This window comes from Echiichthys vipera, assembly GCF_963691815.1.
Source record: "Echiichthys vipera genome assembly, chromosome: 5".
Lineage (NCBI taxonomy): Eukaryota > Metazoa > Chordata > Actinopteri > Perciformes > Trachinidae > Echiichthys > Echiichthys vipera.
Genome location: NC_139830.1, coordinates 24,471,218 through 24,496,618, shown reverse-complemented (window position 1 = coordinate 24,496,618; position 25,401 = coordinate 24,471,218). Strand labels below are relative to the sequence as shown.

General features: G+C 38.6%; 2 protein-coding genes across 3 annotated transcripts in view; one reads left to right on the top strand and one right to left on the bottom strand.

Moving 5' to 3' along the window:
- The window catches only part of fndc3a (fibronectin type III domain containing 3A), a 53,791-nt gene extending 44,279 nt beyond the window's left edge, over positions 1–9,512 (bottom strand). Inside the window, exons 1-3 of one of the 2 annotated variants that reach the window (XM_083914584.1) lie at positions 9,379–9,512; positions 9,102–9,247; positions 4,984–5,127 (exon numbers count right to left, since the gene is read on the bottom strand). In XM_083914584.1, coding sequence (XP_083770710.1) covers positions 4,984–5,094 — 111 coding nt within the window. In that variant the 5' untranslated portion in view covers positions 5,095–5,127; positions 9,102–9,247; positions 9,379–9,512. Of the gene's footprint in view, positions 1–4,983; positions 5,128–9,101 lie in introns of both variants that reach the window. The other variant, XM_083914585.1, reaches the window with a different exon arrangement.
- A 1,917-nt stretch (positions 9,513–11,429) lies between these two features.
- On the top strand, positions 11,430–25,119 carry rcbtb2 (regulator of chromosome condensation (RCC1) and BTB (POZ) domain containing protein 2). The gene is made up of 12 exons (XM_083913271.1): positions 11,430–11,578; positions 12,715–12,849; positions 14,217–14,367; positions 15,258–15,424; positions 15,502–15,660; positions 16,101–16,208; positions 16,388–16,530; positions 16,828–17,018; positions 18,591–18,717; positions 21,236–21,375; positions 21,470–21,600; positions 21,712–25,119. The coding sequence occupies exons 2-12, from the start codon at positions 12,724–12,726 to the stop codon at positions 21,850–21,852; spliced, it is 1,584 nt and encodes a 527-aa protein (XP_083769397.1). The 5' UTR covers positions 11,430–11,578; positions 12,715–12,723; the 3' UTR covers positions 21,853–25,119.
- Positions 25,120–25,401: the final 282 nt, after the last annotated feature.

Sequence of the window (25,401 nt, the reverse complement as noted above, 5' to 3'; positions counted from 1 at the left end):
TCCTGCATGTTTTAGTTTTCTCCATGCTCTAACACACCTGCAGCTAGCCACCGGCAGCTAGCCACCGGCAGCTACCTACCGGCAGCTACCTACCGGCAGCTACCTACCACGATTGCCGCAATGGTCCAAATTTAATCAAGCAGCGTGATACTTGTTATTCTTGCGATTTCATCACATCTATCGCCGATGCTGCGAACGCACCTAACACTAACAGCCTGTGAAATTTTCCAAAAGGTGTTTTTATCACTTTCAATCTATCAGGTTTATAAACACATACATGGAAAAAATATATCATGCTAATGTAATATAAAAACGCACACACAAAGAACATGAAAACATTAAAGGACAGGTCTGATGAAAAGGGGTAATGAACAAATAAAGAAAATAAACATAGCCATCAGCACAGACTACAGCTAAGTACATGAGCCATTAGCTGTGCTTAAACATTGACAGAAACAGACTGATTCATCCGTTACCAATTTAGCTGCAAACCAAACGGCAAAACAGGACAAACTTGGAGGGGAGGGGGTTTAAATGGATGGAAGCAGTGAATCATACTGTAGCCATCATTTCTAAAAAGGAATCATCTCCGGTAATGACCCCAAGACAACAGCTTCATCTCTGACTCAGAATAATAGGTCTAACGGAGCGTTAATACCAAGCCAAGACTGGGATAAAGAAACTAAGAACAAAGAATGAGGTGTCCTCCAACTAAAAAGGTCAGAAACGGAAGGGTCAGCCATCGCTGCAAATCCTCATCACTGTCACCATAGTCCTGCCTCAATTTGGCGGGGCCCAGACCCCTCCAGTGGTTCCTGCTCCTCACTCTGCAGCTGTCATGAGATTTACACACCTCCTCAAACACACAACACATCTTATTCGCAGTGACGCTCAAACAACAGTCCTTGAAAAGCCCTCCTTTGAACAATGCAAAAGTCACACCCACAAAGCATTGTAAACAAGACGGGTCGGGTGGGTTACCGACATCCCCACAGACCCCTGATGCACTCACAACAGTATGCCCCGGCTGACAGGCATCCCTCCCTGCAGGGAGAGAGGGTGCAGAGAGCATTAAGGCCACGGCCCTGGGCAAGATTCCACCTTCACCCAGAGCCTTTCCAAGCCGATCTAGAGGCGGTCATGGTGTGCCACCCGCCACTGAGGAAATGCGGGTAGACAAAAGGATCCTCCCACACTAAGCGGAAGTCCCTGACCCGCCAAGTTGATTACCCAGGACAGACTGCATGGACTGCCACCCGTTGAGAACTGTAAAAATATTTTTGGTTTATTCTGAAACTGTGGCAGGATGCATATGACTATGTTAATGCTGTCGAAATCATCCGTGAAACTCACGCCAATGTATTTTGTGATGGCCAGATCATAATAAAATATAATAATTTATATAATATTATATTATATTATATATGAAGAAAAAAAGAGGAACAATTAGTCAAATCTTCATATTGAGCAACCAAATACAATCTGAATCAGAAAAATCGTATTCGGGTACAGCCCTACAATATCCAATGAGTAAACATGCTGCAAGATTAATACAATGTAAAGGTTTATAGAATCAAAATCACAGACAATGTGAAGAGTGCAAAGAGTTACAGATATGTATGAGAAAGAAAAAGTTTGTGACCCATCACTCTTCTGCTCCCACACAGATGAAATTAACAGACTTCCCAGTATACAACAGACAGCTGTAGGTACAAAGTTTCAAACTTCTTCTAATACTGCAAAGAGCAAAGCAGATCTAAAAACAACAATAACAACAGGACCTTGCAAAACATGAAACAACAGCATAAGCAACTGCAAAATCATACCCAGCTCCTCGCAGTCAAATGTAATGACTAAAGTAATAAGCCATTTTATTTGCAAGGACATGCATCCATATAGCATTGTTGAAAATGATGGCTACAGATGGATGATACTGACCTTGAAACGGCAGTGTATAATATCTAGTTCTGGCAGTATTTCAGTGAAAAATACATACATAATGGCACATGCCCAAAAGGTTTGGCCTTGTGTATAACTGCCTATTGTTTGCTATTTTGGATGTAGCAGTAGGCGTAACTTCTCTTGACAATGGGTCCTTATACAATAAATTATTCTTTGCTACTGATTGTTTTTTATTTTCATAATTGATAACCTTGCTTCTTAGCTACAACCATTTCAACTTTAATGCAAATTTAAAAAGTATCAAATCAATGGCAATGAATTGTCTCTGTATCCAATCATATATAATGTGTCTGGGTATTTATATTGTGTCTGAGAAGGATACACTTACTAAACTACTAACTAACACAAAGGCATCATGCTGTAGTCTGAAAAACAAAGTAACTGCTCTGTGTTTTCTGATACTTGCTTTTCCTCCTCTCCTCGTGGTACATTTTGAACGATCATGAACATGCAGGGCCTCAAATTGGTCTGAGCAGTGGGGTGGTGGTTATGATGTAAACCAGGAAGTGAGCGCAGCATTTTATTCCTTTAGCTCTGATACAAAAATGTAAACACTGACAGGGGACGAGTACACATACTCAGGTAACCATTGTGGGAGGTGATAAGGTCACTGAATTCCATAAGAACATCACCCTCACAGACCAACACAACCAGCAAAATTTGATCTGTACATGAACAAAGCCTGATTCAGGCAAGGGATTTCCCACTGTGGAAAATGACAAGACGGCTGGAAAGGCATGTTTATGGGGCAGCGCTATTATTAGCAAGTCTTATCTAGACAAACTGCACAAAACTGAGGAAATGGTGGAAAATATATTACTGCGGGTCCCATGCTGTCCCCCAGGAAGTCATGGAAACATTGGCAAATGAAACTGATGACCATCAAAATGACAGGGAAATCACTGTCGCTTGTCAGGGTGACTCAATCTAACTCTGATACTGACAAGAAATGAGGGGGGATATCACCCCCATATCCTGTATACAGGCAAAAGCCGCTATCAAAACCGAGAGAGATATGTTGCCTAACACCTGTTGCAGATGAAATATGCTCCACGAGCATATTGCTGAGTGAGGTTAGCAAATTTGTTTGGGTTGTTTCAATTCTTATCTGAGTAAGAGCCATATGTGTTTTTTTGGTTTAGCATCTGAAACAAGCCACCATACATGTCAGGCTCGACAAGAGGCATAGTTATTACAGTTATCTTCTTCAAAATATAGCTGGGTTTGAGATATTGTAGTCTTGATTATTCCACATGCTGTAGTAAGTTAAGGCAACAGATATATATAAAATCAATTAATAACGTTAAATTAAACCAAGTTGTATCTCAGTTTTCTATAGTCATTATATAAACAAACTCCATATGCAGGATTCAGACACCTTTTGATATATCACTGCCACTGACCCATTCACGACCTTGGCTCCAGCCTCTGCTGCACTAGATATCAGGCCAAATACCATATTAATGTTTCTCACTGCTGTGCTGGTCAAACATACAAGACATTGAAGATCAAAATTAGAGAAAAAAATGTGAATACTTGATTTATTCTGAAATACTGTTATTTTTTTACTGTTCAGAATTTGATGGAACATCCGCTGCTATACCACTGCTGTACTAGCATGTGTTTATATTTAATCAAAGCACTTCAACAAAAACCTTTATTTTGTGAAAAAAGCAGTGAGCAAAATTAGAGAACACTTTCAGATACCTCCCAGTTACCTGTGTTAATCTGGTACCTGGTGACAATTTACTTATTGTTGGACACTCCCTCTTAATTTGATAGCTCTCCTGGTTACTTTGCAAGATGGCAAGCCGCACTAAGGTGACTGAAACCCTGTGACAGCAGGTTGTCCAGATAAAGGCCAAAGGGATGACCCTCTCAGCCATTGCAAGAGAGGTTGGACATTTCAAGTCTGTGATTTCAAGAATATTGAAACTTTAAAAAGGACATAGATTAATTTAAGTCTGTCAAAAAGGCCGGTTGTCCACGTAACAGGATTATGCAAAGACTCTCAATGGGGAATCGGTTCAACACTACAGCTGCAGTTGCTCGCCAGTTCAGTGCTAAACAGGGCAAGGATCTGTCTCGGCACACAGTGTTGCGTTGTTTAAGACAATTTGGACTGAAAGTCCACTCTGCAGTGACCAAACCTCTCATCAACAGAAATAATAAAAAGGCTAGACTTGCCTTTGCTGAGGAGCATGTTGTGTGGACAGAGGAGAACTGGTCCAGAATGCACTCCAGGGATGCAAGTACAATTTATGTGGGTCTGATAGGAAACATGTTTGGCATAGGACTGGGGACAGACTGAACCCAAAGTGTGTAAAGAAGTCAGTTAAATCTGGAGAAGGGAGTGTCATGGTTGGTGGATGTTTTCTGCAGCAGGAGTTGGGCCTCTTGTACAGCTATATGGCTGGGTAATGAAAATGTTTATGTGAACCTCATTCGGGAACATGCAATACCTCCACTGAAATGTTCTCCCAATCAGCCAGACATTTCTGATGTGATGATGAAATGATGATGCTGATTCATGCAAGAATGTCCCCTGTCACACTGCAAAACTGGTTAAGCAGTTCCCTGAAGCTAAGAATATTCAAACAATGAAATGGAGAATCTTTGGAAAATCCTTGGTAACAAAGTAATGTCTAAGAAACCCACTACAGTTACTGAACTGTGGAAGAGACTGAAGAAGAATGGACAAAGATCAAACTAGAGCAGTGTGAGAAACTAGTGATGTCCTGTGGGTGCAGATGTGCTTAAAAGCAAGGGCCTCTACACTTCCTATTCATTTTTGAATCCTATAAACCTTTGTTGAAATCTTCTCTTCTGACACAGTGGTTACTGTTCTCAGTGCAGTTTTTTTCACAAAATAAAGGTTTTTGTTGAAGTGCCTTGGTTATTAAAAAAAAACATGCTAGTAAAGCAGTGGTATAGCCACAATGGATATTCTATCAAATTTTGAACAGACTTGACGCAGCAACTGGGACAAAGAGACAAAAGGGTAGAGGGATTTGAGTGTACCTGCTGGGGGCCCTCCCCATTGACCATGGCTGGGGGTGTTGGTGAGGCCAGAATTGGAAGTTCAGGGCTGAGAAGCTGGCCGGACTCCAGAGGTGGGGTGTGGTTTGCCATGTCTCCCTCATTCACACCACCGAAGAGGTACTCCTGCAACAAAGACAATGTGATCAATGGAGATGCACAAACAAAGTATACCCCAAATTTGTAGTGACATCTTCATTAGACCTGTGCTGAGAGTCACATTTACCCAGAAGGTCCACAGGATGGAGCTTTTCTCTCCCTTCTCCTAGTATACAGTATGAACACATCATCAGCTATATCAGAGAAAAATTGTGTATTTCTCTGTGTATGTTTATTATAATTAGTATGTTTACTCTGAATACCCTGAAAGTATTATTTCTTGTTTATTGGCAGGTATACTTTATAATTCAGCAACAAACTGAAACGGATATTATTGTTTTGGGCTTTTAAGGATTGGATAGGTCCATATTGAACACTAGAAAATATCCATTTCTGGAGATCGTTTTCATTTATATTACAAATGATACAACAGATAATATGAGACTTACAGACATCATTATTGTTTGGATACAAGTTTGGACAATAGCACAACTATCTGCTATTCTGCATTGCTGGTGGATTTCCCCGCCCAATTCTATGACGATATGACCACTTAATGCACAACTCTTTCCAGTAAAGATGTTGTGACAAGCTGAATCACACTGAGCAGGAATTTGATGCACATCATAACTAATTTCAAGACACATCAAATGGTTTTTACTGCCAGTCATTGCATTGGCAGGGTTTTCTGGCAAAGCATCCTACTTGCTGACTAAGAAAGATATATTCTGGTGTTATCAATGAGCGAACAGTTTAGACCAGTTATTCAAACAGTCCTGATCCCAAACCAAAGAGAGGGTTGATCACATGCATTTCAATGGGATATAAACATAGCATATAGGCTAGGTAAATGTGTGTACTGTTAAAGGAGTCTGTTGTCTATTACTCAAGTGCAGTACTTGTCTCTGTTAGACGTTAACCCTTACCCAATGTGATGGCCTTTCTGTATAAAAACCCCTTACATGTTGAATGTTCCACTAACATGGAATTTGTGTTTATCTGAATTTTTGTTGAGGTGATGCAAACTAAGTTACTATATTGGTTATTGGTATGCCATTGTTCATGCATACACAGGAAAGGTCTGCCTTCCTATACTACAAAAACCCCTTTGCCCAGGAAGACGTTTTCACCTGACCAGGGACCTGGTCAGATGCGTACATGAACTGATGAAGCCTCTTGGCATTCATGAGAGGTGAAACGTCTTCCTAGACAAATAACCAAGTCCAGTTGCTTTTGACTGAAATTTGCTTTGGGGATAACGATGAGCTAGAGAAATGAGAATATTCACAGGCTTATACTACAAAAAGTTTCTTCCAAAGTAAAAAGGCTAAATGGGTAGGAAAAAAATAGAAGAAAGGAATCGTTTTCAAAAACCACTGCACACAATTACCATATTGATGGATTCAAAAGAAACATTTACTACATGTCATAATGTACATGGAAATGCCAAACCTGGCATCAGTAAGCATATTGTAATGTGTCTGTCAGGTGACGGGTACCACAACTTACTAAGCATAACAGTTGGTCTGTATAGGGTTTAAACAATGATTTCAAGGGAGGGAACTTAACAGACGAGAGAAGGAAATTAGTAGTTCTTGTATATAGAAAATTCATACCATTTCAATTGAAAAGGGGAGGCATATAATGTTTACTGCATTCAAGCAATCAATGAATGCAAATCAATCAAGAGGGATTATACATGAACTCATGTCAAGTCAAACCCTATGAAGAGTATCCAGGGAAGATACAGTTCATTTAACACTGCAATGAATTAAGATTAAAAAAGGGGCACACTGAGGACGGACAATTTGTGAAAAAAGAAAATCCTGAAAAAGTTTCCATGGCTAACACAAAATCTGTCAAAATTCAACAGAACAACATGAGAGAAATGCAACATGTGTCCTTGAACCTAATTAGAATCTAGCGCATGCGCCCCCTTAACCTCACAGTGATCTGGCTTATCTGTTAGCCTTAGTCCCTCCCCTCCTTAAGCTTAAACAACAAAGTCAGTTTACAGTGTGATGGTCAGTGAACTGGGTTTGAGGGAACTATTGCTGCAGTAGAGGGTCGACAAGTGATTAGCCTAGTATTACTAGCAGGTATTAGATGACGGCTCCTTCTGTGGCAATTAGGCCTCCAAGTCAATCACTGCAATCATTTAGCATATTATTCTAAAACACAAAGACAACTTCAAGTTAATTCATGTTCAAATTTCTATTTTTTTTTTTTTGCCAATAATGCATGGTTCTAGGAACTTTTCTTTACATTTACCCCTGACCACCAACATTTCACACACTTTATGAAGCCACAAATTACATTCTCACATTGGAAATTAGGATTTGAGAGTTAATTATTCATTTTCCAAATATGACATAATTTGATGAGGGTGGATGGTGATATTAAGTCCTTTGTAGTTAGGCTGCTTGGGTGACAAGTCACCTGAAATATGAACACATAGTGGTACTTTCCCTCCTTTGTTCCTATGCCTTCTCTAGAAAAAGTTGTGGGTATAAATGCTGCTACTAAATAATCAGAAATCACTGGACTCCTATTAAAAAAAAAAAGAAAAACAACAGCGGACTCACTCCACTAAAGCCTGTACACAGCCTTTCCTGTTGCAGCACTATAAAAATTATTTCTATATCCAAATTGTGGTAACATCTGTTGTTGACTGTGGCTAAGAGGGCTGCCAATAAGGACACAACAGCTGTTTTTCAGTTACAGTTTTGGTGAGATGGGGAAAACACCCTGAATGGGTAGAACAACAGTACACTCTGTCCGGACATCTCTTACAGTATGTGTATTCACTGTTTAGTAATATACAAAACAATGACAATAATGAGGTCATCAAGAGTTTCAAGCATATAATGTTTTGGAAATTTTGGTCATCGATTTTACTGTACAATTGATCCTAGTTTGAACCAGTACGGTTTAGCTGGAACACCTGCAGAAATGTTTTCCTATGCAGTGAGCTTCACGTGGTGTGGCAGCTGGTTATCCATTTAGTGTAGGGGTCTTCAACACTATTTAAGCCAAGGACCCCTTAGCTGAAAGAGAGATGAAGCAGGGACCACCTACTACAAACATTTTATAAAATTGGATTGCATATTCAATTGGGCCTAACAGCTAGGGTGGCCTAAAGCATATACACACAGCTTTGTATGGTGGCCTAAAGCATACACAAACAGCTTTGTATGGTGCATACAATACTAAGATATTACAATTACAATGATCATTACTAACATATTCTTATATATATATATATATATATATATATATATATATATATATATATATATATATATATATATATATATATATATATATATATATATATATTCACACACACACACACATTTACACTTACATATGGAAGGCACATTGAATAATTCAGCTCAATTGTATCTGTACATGGCTACCTTATAGGCTACCTTGTCTATAAGCCAGTAAGCCTATCATCTAGGTTTTGTAAATGTATTTCTTTTTTCACAAATGTGTATTTGCTTTTAATACGTTGCAATCGTGTTAATGTATATTTTCAGACATATTTTTTTAAATAAAGGTCGGAAAGATCATCAAGCAATTCGGTGGACCCCTTGCTTTAACTCTAAAGACCCCCGGGGGTCCCGGACCCCCTGTAAAATAGCTTTTATTTAGTGCATGTACAGTATTTGACATAGCCCCGTTAGCAAATCATACATCTGCCTTACTATCAACCATAAACATGTCACATTAGCTGCACTAAAGTCAATGTACAGAGGTAATGTTCCTTATTTGTCATCGTTAAGTTAACTAGGTTAGCAACCTTGCAGCCAAGACAATTGTTTACTCTAGCTAACGTGTGTGTGTGTGTGTGTGTGTGTTACGTCACAGCTGTTAGATATTTAACTGCAACAGTACAGCTAATCCACAAACGATAGAGTTAGCTTACCTTAAGGAACACAGTTAACAGGCTGTCTGCAACATAAGTGGTTATTAACGCAGCAGCTAACGTTACTCACTCAGTCAGTCCGCTCAGCAGCAGCAGTCTTCACTCACACACCGATGCACACTGATGATTTCAGCTCTTCCCCAAATCTTTACCGTCAGCGAGCTCCGGCGACCAGCTACTTTCTGCAGCACCTGGGACTGATATCTCGCTAGCTACCTAGATAAACATAAGACAAGGCAAACTGTGACATGCTAGTGTAAGCTACCTAATGCTACCTAGCTACTAGTTAGCAAGATGAGGATGTGTTTTCTCGTAATATGAACGACGGTCGCTCCGGTTGACTGCACCTAAAACAGGTCGAAGTGACGAGCAAGCGGCAGTGCTGACGCTAGGTATCGACAACGTTAGCCTGGCTGCTAGTTTTATCGAGAAAACTTCCCATCCAACCCTGCTCCACACTGCATAAAGTCAAGAATTTCGCCGTCGCTTACCAGTGCTGTGTGTGCGCATGCGCGTCACAGCAAATCATGACGCGTCCCAAATTCCACGATCGCGAAAAGAAACATTTATAATATCGTTACATTTTTTATCGTTTTGATCTAGCTTCAGTCAATGTTGTGGCAAGTACTCCGTACACTTATAATCAGCTTCATATGTCATCCTAATTAATTTTTCATGATTTTAAGAAAGAACTTAAGGTTGACGTGTCTGTGATTGGTGTGTGCACCAAGTCGCAGAGAAACAAGTTTATGTGGTGAAATGACAAAAACATACATGACTGACGTGGATGTGACAGTCTGTTGTCAGGTCAGTCTTGTTCTGCCGAGCTACAGGGGTCTACAGACACCTCTCAACTGTGGCCAGTAATCCTTAAGCAGCCTACTTGTCCATTCAGTATTACCGTGTTTCCTGTATGGCGCACATGATTACTATCTATCTGTCTATTTGCTACTCTGTCTGTGTGTCTATCGATCGATCTATCTATCTATCTATCTATCGATCTATCTATCTATCTATCTATCTATCTATCTATCTATCTATCTATCTATAGATATAGATATAGATATATCTGTGTGTCTATCTATCTATCTATTCCTCCATCCATCCATCTTCATGTGTGACATTATGGAAGGTAATAATTGCGGTTGAACATGGGTGGTTAATTTCTATAACTCTGACAGGTAACATCACAGACAACCCATCAATCACAGTCCAGTATTACAGTACATCATTCAAATGCTGTAGTGTCAATTTTAGACTTTTTTATATAACAAATGTTAAACCACATCCTTTGGTACATCCAAGCAGCAGGTTATGTGACTGTATTAAAATAGTCACATTAAAATGTAAGTTTTCAATAACATGCTTTTATTAAGAAACAAACTCAATCCCAAACTTCTTCTCTGTAATATACTGAACTACTGTGTATTTGAAATATTACCTCATAGCTTATTTATTTGTTTGTTTTTCATCTTCATATAAAATATGAAGATGTCAAATGAGTCTTTGCACAAACAAATGAAATGACACGCACTAAGACTAAGCTATCCTTGGCTCCATCTGCTGGTTACCATTCAAAAATGAATGTCAAATACAAATTGGGATGTTATGGTAGTCACTTCATGTATTTGTAATTGTTGATTTTTGGTGTATGGATTGTTTAGATATTTTTTAATATTAAAAAACAAACCAATACATTATTGGAGTTTTGGTAATAAAAAAAAATCTTTAGTTGTTTAGCACTTTTTAAAATGAAGCTAGTGGCTTCACAAAACACGATTTACTTTAAATGTTACCACGTCTATCATACTAATAGCGAATGTTTATGATTTTTTAAATTAAAAATGAATTCATTTACAATAACATGGAAAAGAAACATGGTAATAGTACCTCCCAAGATACAAGGCACACTGGATAAAAAGTAAAACTTTTATTTACATTTTTTACTCATAATAATAATAATAGTAATAATAATAATAATATTATCATAATAATAATATGCACCAAATGACAACGAATAGAAAAAAATAATAAGTGAAAACAAAGCAATAAATAATAATAATAATAATAGTGAATCTAAATTATTTTGTAGTTGCTAGGGTTCCTCAAACACCTCCATCTCCTTATAAGCATCTCCTTAGCTCTTGCATGTTTGCCTTTCATTCATTTCAAAACACCAAGATGATTAGTCACAAAGTCCGCTTAAAAAAAGAAAAAAAGGGGCTTTGTTTTGTAATGATAATTATTATGTATTTGTCAATAACTAACATTAGAAAGTCCCAGCTCCGACTTTCCTGAACGCATCATCTAGCTGCAGGAAGTACGGTGGTGGTGTGTTAAGTTCAGTCGGCAGTGTAGCTTCAAAGCTAACTACAACAAGGTGCAAGCACAGCAACTGATGTGAAGCTGGATCCACACCAGACTACCGAAATGATTCCGCCCGAATATTGACTCGCAGCTATGTTGGCTGACAACGTTTCGATGTTTCAGCGTTCAGTGATTAGAAAACAACATAGCGGACGAAACAAGAGCTAGAACAACAGCAAGGTAACGTCAACAGTTTAAACACTCAGCGGCTCCCAGCAACAACAACACTCCTTATGATAATTAGCTTAATAATGTTGTGTTGTATGGTTAAGTTTGTTAGCAGGCTACTGCTAACAGTAGATGTTAACCTTACATTAGCAACGTTTCTGTTGCTACAGTTGGTAAACACAGGCTGCAAAGCATGCCTATTTCTTTATTTTGCGCTCTTAATTTTTTTTTCCCTCTTATGGCATTTGTTAGTGTTACTTAGCGATATGTAACTCGGCCTACAGGGGTGGGTTGGTGTGCATGAGGTCTGTTCATTTAAAGAGCTTTTGAAATTTGTTAATTAGGATATAGTCAACTCTTTGCGGTACTTATTATCCAGCTGGTAGTTGCTATGATACCTTGTCTAATATAAGTTTGGAGGAAGGTAGCATGACACCCGGAGGTTTTATATTGATGTTGGAAATACTGAGCCAAGATGATAAATAAGCTCCATTTAAATACAAAGACCCAAGCAACCCTTTTTAAATCTATTCATGTGGGCTGGATATTATGCCACCCCGAGAACATCATGATGCTAAATTCACATATGGTTTTGTTTCCAAGTGTGCAGGACATATTGTATCAGGCTTTAGATATGGTAGTGCAAAGAAAAATGTTGAAGGGAGATACTCTGGACTCCACTCAGTAAACACACTACTAGGTTTAGCTCAGGCAAAAGCATGTTCTAATCTGTCTACAAAACTGGGCTCAGTGCCCACTTCTGTGTTGGGCACTTTTTGAGATGTGAAACCTGTAGATAATTTATCATCTCAGATTTTATTGTAGGTATTGGTTGCTGCAGACTGGGCAATATTTGATTTCCAGTTTACGGTAGTTTCTTTTTGGTATGTGAATGAAACAGTCTAGTTTGGCCTTATTTTGCTCTTATTGTTGCCATTTCTGAATGACTGTACAAACATGTACATGACTGTAAAAATACAGTAATATGTGTATGCAATCAAGATTTTATGGAGCAGGAATTACTTTAAAATGAGAATGTCACCACTCTCTCCCACATTCCCAGCTTTTGAACACTATATTTTTAAATCAAAACTTCTGGATAACTTGTATTCAAATCTTTTTAAATGTGTTTTCTCCTCATTTCATAGCTGACTAGTATGCTGGACGTGGGGAAGTGGCCAGTGTTTGCGCTCCTACCTCCTGAGGAACTACGGCTTATTCGGCAGGCTTGTGTCTTTGGCAGTGCTGCAAATGAAGCCCTCTATGTCACAGTTAATGATGAGGTAACACTTTGGCTTTAACAAGTACTTGCTTTAATCCTGTCTTGTTTACACGAAGATGTGTTGAAAGATCTAATAGACGTAATCTCCCTTCATTACATTGGCTTGATTATTGTCCATTTAGAAGTGGATATAAAAATGTTGCAGGCCTCCCACTCTGTGGTTGATACAGGGTGCATTTCCAGGTACAGGGATAAGCAGATAGAATGAGGCTATCTTTAGCTATACAGCACTAATACCCTTGCAAGCTCCATTTTTATCCTGTGGAAAGGGGTTGGGCGTGGCTGATCTTACTACCCTTGCACCTTTGTTTGTCTGATCGCCCAAACACTTTATATTTTGGAGCAGTTAATAGTAATGAAAAATGTATTTATGTTTTCACTTAAAATGTTGGGGTACCTAAATTCTGCCTTACCTGCATGCATGATTATTACTTAATCTTAATAAGTTATATCTGTATAGCAGACTGTTGCTATGTAAAACCATTGCTACGGGTGCAGCTCTGGAGGACCATGTCCATCAGTGTGCAGAAAGAAGTCCGGTATATTTAATGTCAGCTGTGGGTAAAAGCAACAACAGCATGTTAGCTGTCCGTCACCCTTTCTAATAATAATTTTAATGTGATTGAAGAGCACAAAACTTTGTATTCATAATTAATGGCTGGACCTTCCCCAGTAAAGAAAAGAAAAAGAAATCCGCGCAGCAAAAAATGCGGAGCTAAACAACAGAGTAGTCGACAGACATGGATTTAAAACTAAACAGAATGTGGTATCCACTCTAGCAGACGTGTCAATGGATATTAAAATGTCAATAGACTGACAGTTACAGAGCAGAAAACTTCAATCAGGACTATTTTTTTTAGAAAAAACAATGAATCATTTTTAAATCAATAAAATTATTTTAAATTCATTTTTGTGCACAAACTATTGATTCCTTTAGAAAGTAGCCATGTAATAAGTGGAATAATGTCCAGCGAGCTGGTCATTATTAGGTATTTAGTCAGTAAGCACAACATTGATTGTCAAAATGTATGCACTGGAAACTTTCTGACATTGTAGAAGCTTCATTGACAATCGATTAAAAAGTAATAGACAAATTTCCAGTAATGACAATATTGAAGGCCAGCTGTATATTGGGGATTCAACTGGGACTCAACATTTCATATAGTTGAATCTCTCCTTATTTCAAATTATAAATAAAACCCCACTACCAAAGTTTTATATTTTTTAGTCTCCTCCCAGCATGTCATCTCACCATATACTTTTTGTTTACACGACTGTCTGTATTTATGAGTAAATAACAGAATGTGGGTTGTAGACATCATTTATTAATATCAGTACCATTTCATCAGTGATGTTTGGTCTTTTCAGGTCTTTGCTCTGGGCACCAACTGCAGTGGCTGTTTAGGGCTCGGAGACCTTCAAAGCACCATTGAGCCGCGGCGGATTGATGTCTTATGTGGAAAGAAGATTGTGTCCCTGAGCTATGGAACAGGACCCCATGTGGTTATCGCTACTGCAGGTAATCCAGTCCAGAAAGCCTTTGCTTTGCGGGGACATATCCTCAGGATGCATAGGAATGACATCACAAACAACAAGAAGATACATGCAAATGTCTAGAATCTGGTTTCATGATGATGCTTTGTCATTGCTGCCTATACACTATTCAAAATCACATAATTAGAAACAAAACAGAACAAAAAAATAAGATTTATTAGAGCCTATTGACTTGAATTCACATGTGTATGATCTGAACACTAAATGTTGTTGTGTGGATATATATGGCTAAAGACAGCAGAATGTCAGGTTTGTATGCTGACATTTAACAATTCAGCGTGTTTTGGTACAAAAGTGGCCTTCTGGTTATTTTTGGGTAAACAAGTCGCACAACGTTGCATTAAACAGACAATTATTGTATTCCTTACTTGCTTGAGCCTACAAATTAGACTTTTCTTCACACAGATAATTGATTGCAACATAGATGGCCTATCAGATTTCAAAATATAGTGTTTTACTCCAGTCAGTTACCCCGGAAACCAGACGAATCTGCCGAGCTCATGTTTCACTTGCTCTGGCAGGTACATATGGCCATTTTTTTCCTGCTTCAAAATGAACCAAGCATGCATGAAGTTAAAAAGGACAAACACGGTATTCATCATTTTAGTCTGGTGATAACAGGCTACCAGTCAGTGGTATAAACAAAACTTTAACAGCACCAAAGAGCCAAACATTGATTTATTTGTTGTCAAGTTTTATGTTCATATATTACAAGACCTGTAGCAGGTTTTCAGTCACATTTGAAAAGATTTCTTTACTCTGCTTATAATCATGTGAAGTCGACTGCATCTTATCTATAAATTAAATATTAACCACTGAGCCAACATGAATGAAAGTTTGCCCTCTGCTACGTAGATGGAGAGGTGTTTGCTTGGGGCCACAATGGCTACAGCCAGCTGGGCAATGGGACCACCAACCATGGACTGACCCCTGCCCTGGTGTCCACCAACCTCCTGAGCAAGAGAGTGACAGAGGTGGCCTGTGGCTCCCACCACACTATTGCCCTCACTACCGATGGAGAGGTAACCTATCATCACTTGTGTCCTTTTGTGAGTTTTTTAATCTGTATGTTTATTTTAACACTTATCTCTGTGTTCAGGTGTATGCTTGGGGTTACAACAACTCAGGCCAAGTAGGTTCAGGGTCTACTGCCAACCAGCCGACACCACGCCGGGTCAGCAGCTGCCTGCAGAACAAAGTGGTGGTGAACATAGCCTGTGGACAACTCTGCTCAATGGCTGTTCTGGACAATGGAGAGGTAATGGGAATAACCTATCTGCAGATGTTTAGCATGAACAAGTGAATCAGTGATCTCCAAACTAAGGCAAATGTGTATAACATAAGATGGCATGGCTAATCATTTTTTTTAGAAATATGCAGATTCTTTAGAAACACGTTTTTACCCTGATTTAATGCACCAATGCATCCAAACGTTGTTGTGTTTTCTCCACCCAGGAGACATTGTTGATTTCACAATAGACAGTTCATTCTGTATATGCACTCAAGGAAAGTGAAGAGAAATCTGAGAGAAAATGGCAATGAACTGCTGATGTCAAATTTATACAATATTTGAAATTTATACTGATAAAAGCTAATGGAAGGTGAAATCAAAAATAAGCCCTAAACATACAGAAAACAACCCCCCACCAATGCCTTGATATTGTGTGTGCGGTGTTGGTATTTGTTCTCTGTTTGTAGATCTATGGTTGGGGCTACAATTGCAATGGACAGCTAGGTTTGGGCAACAATGGAAATCAGCAGACCCCATGCAGGATCGCTGCACTCCAAGGTATCAACATCGTCCAGGCAAGTCAAGTCAAATTTATTTATATAGCACATTTCATACGGCAAGCTTGAACTCAATGTGCTTCAAGAAATTAAAACAAAGCTACAAGGTAAGGTAGGTAGAGATAAATCTCATAAAGCCATGATTATTTATTTCAGTTAACAGTCAGCTTAATTATACTCTTTCTTCCAATATACAGGTTGCCTGTGGATATGCACATACGTTGGCGCTTACAGATGAGGGGATGGTTTATGCCTGGGGAGCAAACTCGTATGGGCAGTTGGGAACAGGAAATAAGAGTAACCAAGCTCTCCCCACTCTAATAAATACAGACAAGGAGAGGTTAGTACTTTGTTTTACCTCGGCCTCAATTAGCAGTGACACCTCTCTGCCACCAAGACAGGTCACTGAGGGTCGCATGACAAGATCCTGAGAGATTTAGTCGCTAAATGCCTCAAAGCTATGAAATGTTTAACATCATATTGTAATGAGACAGATTGCTGATTCTAGAGAATAAGCGTAGAAATATGATGTCTTTAATAAAATGCGTTCCTTTTTTTTTCAGTATGCAGTCTGCATAAGAAGCTTGTACATTAGTAGTATTTTAAGGTTTGAAATTTTTTTGTTTTTTGTTACTAGGATGGTAGAGGTGGCAGCATGTCACACAAGCCACACGTCAGCTGCCAAGACCCAGAGCGGGCAGATTCTGATGTGGGGTCAGTGTCGAGGTCAGGCTGTGGCCAGCCCCCACCTCACCCATTTCAGCAGCACAGATGATGTGTTTGCTTGCTTCGCCACACCAGCAGTCACGTGGCACCTCCTCTCAGTAGGTAAGAGTTTTATAGGAAAATAAATACTTTTAAAACTGAAGAATAACCAGGGCGCCCAGTGGCTCAGTGGATAGACAGTTCGAGTTGCATATACAGAGGCTATAAGTCGACGCCGACTCTGACCTGTGGCCCTTTGCTGCATGTCACCCCCTATCTCTCTCTCCCCCGTTCACTGTCAATCTTCAGCTGTACTATTAAATAAAGCCACGAAAGGCCAAAAATTACTCTAAAAAAAAACTGAAGAGCCCAAGAATTCCTGTAACATTTTCACTAATTAAAGTCCCCCTCCACTACAAAACGTGTTTAACGTCTTATATTTCTGTCCCTTAAAATGTCTGATCTCGACTATAGTGAATTATATCTGTGCAAAATGTGTATCCTAGTTTGTCACTGAAGAGATATCTGTGCATTTCTCTTAAAAAGAGCTATATTAGATGCATCACTAATTTGAAAGCCAGTGAAAAGCCGTAAAAGAAACCTGAAACCTCCAGCACAAAGTGGACTGCAATAACATTGTAGCAGATATTATTGTATGTTTCGCAACCACTAACGCTGTGTCAGCCACTGTCAGTTTCAAACTAAAATGCTGACATAAAGATGCTAACTACTCTGACTATTCTTTCACCGGTCAACGAGCAGTGGGGTGGGCAGGGCAGAGGCTAGATCTAGAATTTCTCAATGAGGAAAAAGAGTAGATGTACTTCCAGCCCCTTCTGTGGTTCAACCCGTGTTGAACTAAATATTAATCATAGCAGAGTACTGTAAATATGTCTGGAGGCGGGCTTTAAGGACATTTTTGTAAACCATACAACATTGTAGCGTTTTGGTTGCATTCACAAAGCCTTGGGCAGGGTTCTCCCGTGGACGTGTGAGTGTCACTTATGGCACTTATAGTGTGACGTCCTATTGTTCTCTTTAGCCCCTTAATGTAGCAAGATCCTTGTTGTGATCTCGACATTTCCGACCGCACTTGAAGGCAGCTTCATTTCATAGAGATAGAGAGAAAGTAAAGAGAGGGAGGGACTGAGCGACTCAGCTGGAGCCCACAATCAGCTGCTACACAAACTCCTTGGCAGTTTAGTGCTTGTTTAATTTATTTTGCCTCATAGTTTTTTAAAACTCTCTTGTGGCAGTGCTAGAGGCAGGGTTGTTTACTGTTTATTGTACAGGGCTCTCACACCGCCTCAAGAGGACTGTGACAAATCTGATCGCATTGGCCACCACAGTTTGACGGTGGGTTGCATTTCCCGCTGCAGCCTGAATGCACTATCCCCATTCAAATTCATTGGGAGGACTTGCATGCGTTTCTGATCTGAATGAATACTTACCCTGTTACTGGTCAAAGGTAAACATAACATGCAGTGGGCTCATCTCTGTCATAGGTAAGAATTCCTGGAAGTGGTCTAAGAACTAAACAGGAAACTCTTGTTTCCTGTAGTATATCTTTACACATCTCTCATTATCTTTAACAGTTAATTTAGCGCTTATCCAGGTTCAAAAACAGGCCTCAATAGAAACCATTTTGTTATTTACTCGTTATTTTAAAAAAACGTTATGTTCTTTTTTTGCCAGATGGTGACGACTACCTGACTGTTGCCCAGTCTTTGAAGAAGGAGTTTGACAGCCCAGAGATTTCAGACCTGAAGTTCTTGGTTGATGGGAAGTGTATCCATGTTCACAAAGCCCTGCTGAAAATCAGGTACAAAAACCCCTCAAAGTCCAAAGATGATATGAACTAGTGTTACTTGGTCAATATGATATTTGTGTTTTTTTCTCCTCACCTTTTATTTTTCACAAATGTCCACTTGGACTCAAAGATTAACTGATTTGATTTAGGAGGACAAAGAGAGAGGTCACTGTGATTTCACAAAACACATATTTGGCCATAGCTCAAGAATTCCTACGCTAATTATGACAAAATTTCACACAAATGTCAAAGGTCAACTTCACAGTGACATCATAATGTTTCTGTGCATTATTCATCACCATAACTCAGGAACAGAAGAGGAGACATTTAGTCAGACACTGAATTGGTGACACTAATCTTGAAACTGTGGTGATTGTTTAGATCTTCTGTGCTGCCGGGATGAAGATTTGTCAAGCATCCACGTTTCACACAAAAATACATTTAATACCTTCTTATTAAATTCTTTCAAATATTTCACTACATATATTATGAGTTATTCTAGTTGCAACTTCATTTTTACTTTTGTCTTTTAAAAAAATATTTTTCAGTGAAATATAGACTCCTTGAAAATGAAATGGAAGTCTAGAAAAATTAACCAAATAGTTCCTATCCAATCACATGGCATTTTGAGTAGATTGTGTGTCTGGTTAGGGAAAACCTTCTGAGCTGTACTTGCTCAAACATAATATTTAATTTTGTTTAGAATAGCTTCTTATTGTGGTTCTTATTTACACAAACCTAATTTAGATTGATGCACATGATGATACTTCTACAGGAACTGAAACAGTGTCTCCATGAGCCACAGCACTGTTTTCTTCTTTACTTGACTCTGTCAGGGAGATTTATTATTATTTGCTTCCCCACCAGAGCAGACTGATTCTCCATCCTGACTTTCACTCTGGTAACATGAGACTATTTTTCACATTTGGAGGTGTGCTTGGTCATGACTAATCAATCGATGTATACCACAGTGGGATTTTCAGGGGAACAGAAACACACTTTGATGATGCAGAATTGTGCACTTTGTTAGTTAAAGTAACAAGAAAAATCAAGACAAACAAATTATTTTGTTAATTGTGCAGCCACCATGATAGCAAAAACACTGATCTTTCTATGATAATGAATTTAACATGTACAGACTGGATGCTGTGTTACCTATATTTAACTATCTGTTAGACAGTGTTTCCTTGTCTTTCCTGTTAATGTCACAGGGAAGCAAAAACAGACCCATGGTTTCCTGCTTTTCTTTTTATAACCGCACTTGAACACAAAGTATCTGCAAACTAGTCCCTTGCTCTTTTATACTGTCAGTAGGAAGGAGCCAGACTGTCTGCGATGTCAACCCCAGCACACACGCTCACATGAATAATATATAAGATCACATGCAAATTACACGTTGGAGATGTACATGGAGGTGGAAAACTCAGTTATTTGTTCAATCATGTCCTGAGAAAATATGATCGTGATGCAGTGTTCTGAGCCAGTAGAGATTGGCAGTGAAGGCAAATGGTAATCAGTATTTATAATGCAGAGAGCCAGAAGGAAAAAATAAGGAAAGATACTGTGGGCTATAGTTGTTGGCCAAGTGCCTCTGCTTTGCCTCAGGAAGTGTATTATGGATAGATATTGAGAATATATGCCACAAGAATATGAATATATACAGTATATACACTGGAGAACAAAATTGGAGTACAAGCTATTAATACGTGATTTATTCTTTAATGTTCAGAATTTGATTTAATATCAGCAGTGGCTATACCACCGCTGTACTAACATTTTATTTTTAATAACCAAGGCACTTCAACAAAAACCTTAATTTTAGAAAAAAGCAGTGAGCAAAATTAGAGAACACTTTCAGATACCTCCGTTATCGGTGTTAATCTGGTACCTGGTGACAATTTACTTATTGTTGGACACTCCCTATTAATCTGATAGCTCTCCTGGTTACTTTGCAAGATGGCAAGATGCACTAAGGTGACTGAAACCCTGTGACAGCAGGTTGTCCAGATAAAGGCCAAAGGGATGACCCTCTCAGCCATTGCAAGAGAGGTTGGACATTTCAAGTCTGTGATTTCAAGAATATTGAAACTTTAAAAAGGACAGAGATTCATTTAAGTCCGTCAAAAAGGCAGCCGCTGTTTGCCAGTTGATTTCCATACAGTATGAAAATTATTAACAGGCTCCTGCTTGAGTTGTGGGATTGATCATAGTGAACCTCAAGTCTCATTATTTTCTTCCTGCTAATTTAATTTTCCCTGGCCAGTAATGCAATTAACTCTAAGTGCAGAGTGCACTTTGTTACCTCACAATGATAATTTGTAACTTATTTGTAAACTTTGAAAGCAAATTAATGCAAACCTTTGGGTTCCCAGGAAGTGGGATATTGTTTTTAAATCACTACAGCATGATTTGCAAAAGAGCAGAAATGAGTCCATATTTGTAATACATATAAATAATCCCTTGCTTAATCCAGGTGTGGTATCTTTTACCATATCACTGCAGTAGTCTGCTCATTTTCTTCCCTCTCCAGGTGTGAGCATTTCCGTGCACTGCTTAATGAAGCTGACGAGGATACCATAGAAATTCACCAGTTCTCATACCTGGTGTACCGAGCCTTTCTGGAGTACCTCTACACAGACACTATCAACCTGCCACCAGAGGACGCTATTGGTGAGCTCAGACATGGACAACAGTCCTTGACACACTGAAAGCCAGTGCAGAAGTCCTAAACACACTCACCTTTGTGCTTTCCTTGTGTGTGCAGGGCTGCTAGACTTGGCCACGTTCTACCGAGAGACGAGGCTGAAGCGTTTGTGCCAGGAAACAATCAAGAGAGGAATTTCTGAGGAGAACGCCATCACTCTGCTCTCTGCTGCTGTCAAGTATGAGGCGCGGGTAAGCTTATAGTCCCTGACACACAGTCAAACACCATGGTGGTGGGGCCCTTCTCAGTAGCTAGTCAGATATACTCCTCAGCACTGACCAGACAGCCCTCTTCATTTTTAGGACCTGGAGGAGTTCTGCTTCAAGTTTTGCGTCAACCACCTAACAGCTGTCACGCAGACCCAGGCCTTTGCAGACATGGACCACGACCTGCTCAAGAACTTCATTAGTAAAGCCAGCCGCTATGGGGCCTTCAAAAACTGACTAGAGCGCCCCTATAGTGATGCATTTAACACGCTGAGGTTTCAGCTCACTGAGGTCCTGAGAGGCGACCCTAGACCAAAGTAAACACAAGTCTGATCAGCACTTCAAAGCCTTGTCGCTGGGGAAGTCAACACTGGAGAAGTAAATGGTTTAAGGTCACACCTTTTAACTGACGCTTCTGTGTTTTGCACCCTAAACCTAGCACTAACACCGTAGTTGCTTAGGGCGTAAATATTGGGTTACCTCAATCAATCAGTCACAGGCAGACAGTGCAGAGGTTAAATAGAGAGAGTGGTAGTCTTTGTGTTACTGACAATAGGCTTGGCTAATTATGTGTCTGATAAGTTGGATCAAGCTAGTTAACAGACAGATGGGGCGATAACCACTCAAGACAGGATGCCCGGAAATGCTGTACATTAAACCAGAATCAGAAATAGTACTTTAATAATCCCAGAGGGAAATTATTTTTTTGTCACAAACTCCAGCTACAAACAAACAACAAATATTAAGAGACCACATATATTAGAAAACAGAATGCAAATATATATAACTACATGAAAGATTTACAATATTGAATATGTACAAGATGAATTGGATAAATACAAGATCAAAAGTATGATGTTCAAAGAAAATATTGAACATTAAAGATTTTATTATTTACGATTTTGGAGTTGAGGTGTAAGTAATTTTTTTAGCCCACTTCCCCCTTTATCAGTTAGGAAAACAAACAACTGTGTATATCGTACTGTAGCTATTAATTGACCCTTCACATTGTGCTGCTTTTTATTGAAGCCTTGATTCTCAAACTTTCTAGATTGAGAAGTAGTATTTAATGAGGGAAAACACAAGCTGCTCTTGTTTGACAGCTTTTTTTTTCCTGAACAACTATCATTTTTATCTGATCAATGGTAATATGTATTCTCTTGCATAAGTCGATGTTAAATTTTGCCACTTTGTTTTATATTGTAGGTCTTCATCTTTGCCATCTAAACTTATGCTTACTCATTGATGTTTGTATTTACTAAGGTTTGCACCGTTTTTCTGTAAATAGTTTCTTTAGCCACTGTCAGCAGACGGATATAAAAAAGGGCAGTCAGTTAAACTTTAAGGGAGAGCAGGACGTTCTTCTGCATGTTTACTTGTGTTAAGATTCAACGTCTTTGCAGCAGGAAACAATGTCTGACACGGACATTGTTTCCTGTGTAGCCCATCGGTGATGTTACACTGTAGCTGATTACAACTTTACAGTTGTATTTCATTGCGATTTGGTATGTTTACAAAAGTTTTTTGTTTTTTTTAATTTTATTGTTTGTATGTTGGACGCAAACTTCTGGATCTTTTTACAAGTCTTACTTTATATCTCTCCCTGGTAACACCTTGTGGTAATGAAGTAGTGCTGGCTTTATGTAATTGCGAAGTGACTGTGTTGAACATAGCCCAAGACTCATATAGTCTCTTTTAAATGTAGTTACCAGATAATTCCACATTAAATTTCTCAAACCGTCTAATTAGAATGTATAAAAATGCTTTAACTTTAACAAGCCAATTATTTTATTTTTTTGGGAACATTTTGATAATTATTAAACATGCCTGTGGGCTCTCATTTTGTATGAAAAATGCTGAACTAATGGTAATCTTTGATAATCTTAAATTAATTAAAATAACTAACTACATGATTTGATGTATGTGTGATTGGTGGCGTTCTATCAGAGGTGGAATCATTTAGATACTAAAGTAAATATTCAGCCAATACAACATGTTTGGGCACATGTACAGGTAGATACTAACACATTAACCTGCCAATAGCAGCTCTAAGCCATCGTTGTTGAAAACCTTTTTATACATATGCATGTCAGTGCTGAAAGCCTGCTGAGTACATGTTGAGGTTTTCACACCTGCCTCGCTCGGTTAGCAAATGCAAAATCTAAGGCAATGTACCATCCAGTCTAGTGAGTGACATGCAAGCAAATGAAACTTTCAACATGATCTGTTTAAAATACCTGTTAGACACAAACTCGTAATAATGCCAGTGTAATGTAATTTATACAGGAAGCGAAGGCAATTTGAACATATGCAGGATGTAATACAATTGGACTCGTGTCTGCATATTGAGATGTAATAGAAACAGTTTCAAAGTCTTCCTGCAAGAGGAAGCTGCTGTTATTCTACATGTATGCCTGCTTGTATCCTGTAGTGCAACTTTACAGTGTCACATCCAGTCAGACTTCTTCCAGATTTCAATTTCCTGCCAGAAAGATGCAGACTGTGGTCAGGATAACGGACATACCTTTCAATATAAGGCAATTCAATATAACTGGTGTTTAGTAAATATTAAATGTCTGAATTTTTATTTATTTATTGAATTAAAACAGTCAAATATTGTGCTGATTTTATTTTCATATAGTCTTGGCAAAAAATAGAAATAAACTTCATTGTGAGCCCTGTTTGGATATATTGTGATGAAAGCCAGATCAGCAGCTCAGACAATAATTCAGTTGCCTGGTTCCAGTTAATGGCTGCTCCTAAAACAAAGGTTAAATGTGTGTGCACATGGCTCTGAGGCTAAGGCCCACGTGATACACAGTAGAGAAGACTATTTTGTTTATGGTTCTCAGGTGATTTCGGTTTTGTTTTTCCTGTAATTTTGCATTACAGATACGAGAAAACATGCTTTTCACTTCACCCTACTGTCCTCTCAGGGCCTTTTAAAAGCCTAGCATGCAGAATTAGGCTGTCACTCAAGTTAATGTCATTATAGGGATAAAGTATATGTATATTGTCACACACAAGTTAAAGTCTTAGATGGAAATTGAGGAAGTGTACACAGCTGCCAACAGTAACTGGCACTCTGCCACATACATTATTTGATCCCAAAAAAGCCCTTTGAATTAAAAAGAAGTATTCTGATCCCTTACGAACAAAAGTATGAAAAAATACAAAGTGGTTCTGCATTTAGACTTTAATTTGAATAAAAGTTTAGAAGTGTTTACAGTAACATGAGTTAATGTTTAAGAAACCTTTAAATGTGTCTGATCAGGTGGAGCATTTTATTATATTTGATAAGATGATCATCAAACTCTTAATCTGCAAGACCCAAGTCATCAGACAAATGTAGTGGAGAAAGAAAGTCCAATATTATTCTCTCAAATGGTGAAGTACAAGTATGAAGGAAGAAAATTGTACTTAAGTACAGCCATGGTTAAGTGCTTTCTATATTTTCCAGCAACTTTGTTTTCTGTTATTAAAGGGAGAGAATCACCTACACTGTATATTTTAGTTTTTAAACATTTCTTGTAAGCTATGTAAACGAAAACAACCCTTATTGTTATTTTGACTTTATACTTTGTATATTTCATTTTTACAATAAAGTGTATAATAGCTGTACATTGTCTGCTCTCTGTTATTTTTTACTAGGCTTCTGCTTTTTGATGTAGTTATTAACTTATTACTAAAAAACAATAATTGTAATTGTTGGTTTTGAAATATGATTACAAGTACGGTAGATATTTATATATATATATATGTCTTACATTTGTAACCTGCCCTTTC